Source organism: Micropterus dolomieu, linkage group LG13 (assembly GCF_021292245.1).
Source record: "Micropterus dolomieu isolate WLL.071019.BEF.003 ecotype Adirondacks linkage group LG13, ASM2129224v1, whole genome shotgun sequence".
Taxonomy (NCBI): Eukaryota; Metazoa; Chordata; class Actinopteri; order Centrarchiformes; family Centrarchidae; genus Micropterus; species Micropterus dolomieu.
The window spans coordinates 14407065-14408565 of NC_060162.1; the positions used below are offsets into that span (position 1 = coordinate 14407065).

Below are 1501 nucleotides of genomic sequence, written 5' to 3' on the forward strand. Positions count from 1 at the left end.
CCCCCCCCCCCCCCCCCCCCCCCCCCCAATACACATACACACACACACACAGAAATACACAGATGCATGTATGCACAGTGAGAGTTGTGAAATCCAATGGTAATATATTGCTCATCCTCAAGTAATTTTGTTTAGACAGTATTACCTGTAATGCGGGAAAGAGCTGTTTGTAAGGTGGTCACCCCATTGGGATTATTGACTGTTGGAGGGAGGCTGTCACCAAAGGCATCATCTTGCATCAGGTGACTCGATCTGGTCTGTGCTGTGATCCCACCATATTGTGGAGGAGAATATAGCATCTTCATCTGCCCTGAGAGCTCTACAGGGCAAATGAGAAAGCGTCATTCTTTTTCCTTTTTGCAAAAAACAACTCAGTTAAAGTCTATAGCTCTACTGGTGGGGTATGCGATTCTAATCCAATACATCTTTTTTGTCAAATTCAGCAAAAACGGTCTGCTAGCTGTCTGTTCTGTGTGGGTTGAAAAACAAATCTAGTGTTTGTACACAGCCCTGGCTCTTTAAATGGAGAACAAATAAAGTGGTTCGGGCGGAGCTACTATTCCAGTCAACCCGTCAACTTAGCTAACACTAGTAACATTATTTGCTGTGTCGTTGTTTGCTCTATATCATGGTATTTGTCATTGTATTGTATTTTTGTATGTATCGCATACTGTACCTTTAAATTATACATTCTAGTTGAAAAGCAACACTGGACCCCATAAATGAAAATAACTGTGCATTTCAGTAATTTTGCATCCTGTCTTTATCTCAGCAGTTGAAACTAAATTGTGCGTTTCTGAACACATTGTCAACATCACTGTGGCTGGCAATTCCGAGGGGAAATGAGGTGATATCTATTTTAAGGTACATAGTGGGAGCTGGCTGATACTAACTAGAAAAATCACCAGCCACCTGCTACACATCATAAAAAGATACTGCACAATTAATGTGAGAAAATCTGTTGAAACAGAGAGTGAAACAGCCCAGGCATTTGCTAATAGGCTCTTCAGATGTGAAACTTGCACTATAGACCTTTTACCTAGGAACCTCCCCTTCTGCACAACTGTGTTTACATCTATTTGACAAACCTTAGGAATACACTGGTGATAAACCTCTGAGTACCTGGAGTGTGGTCTGCTAGATCAGGAGGCTGGCGTGGCTGCTTCAGATCTCGGTTGTTCTGCAGGGACGTCCCATTGGGAGGATGTGGGAGGCAGGAGGAGGAGCAAGGCCCATGCTGGTCCCCGAGGAAGAGCTGGTGAGGGGAAGGATCAACAAACCTGAAATATTTCAGACTGAATTAAATACTCTGTTTGTGGAATTAAGAAAAAGAACAATATATATTTTTTATTATTAAAAAAAAGAAAAGATCCTTGTACAGTTTCTAAAACAATTGACATGCAATTAAGAATATAGAAAATCTTGTTTTGAGGTGTTTCAAAAAAATTGTATGGTAATTTTGAGGCTGGATACCATTAACCTGTAAGGTGTATCTAATATT

The 1501-nt window shown here is 40.9% G+C and overlaps 1 protein-coding gene across 1 annotated transcript in view; it reads right to left on the reverse strand.

Moving 5' to 3' along the window:
• glis3 (GLIS family zinc finger 3) overlaps positions 1-1501 on the reverse strand; it is a 17377-nt gene that overhangs the window by 312 nt on the left and 15564 nt on the right. The window contains exon 10 of the mRNA XM_046066198.1: positions 146-310. Within this exon, the coding sequence (XP_045922154.1) occupies positions 146-310 (165 nt within the window). The remainder of the gene's footprint in view (positions 1-145; positions 311-1501) is intronic.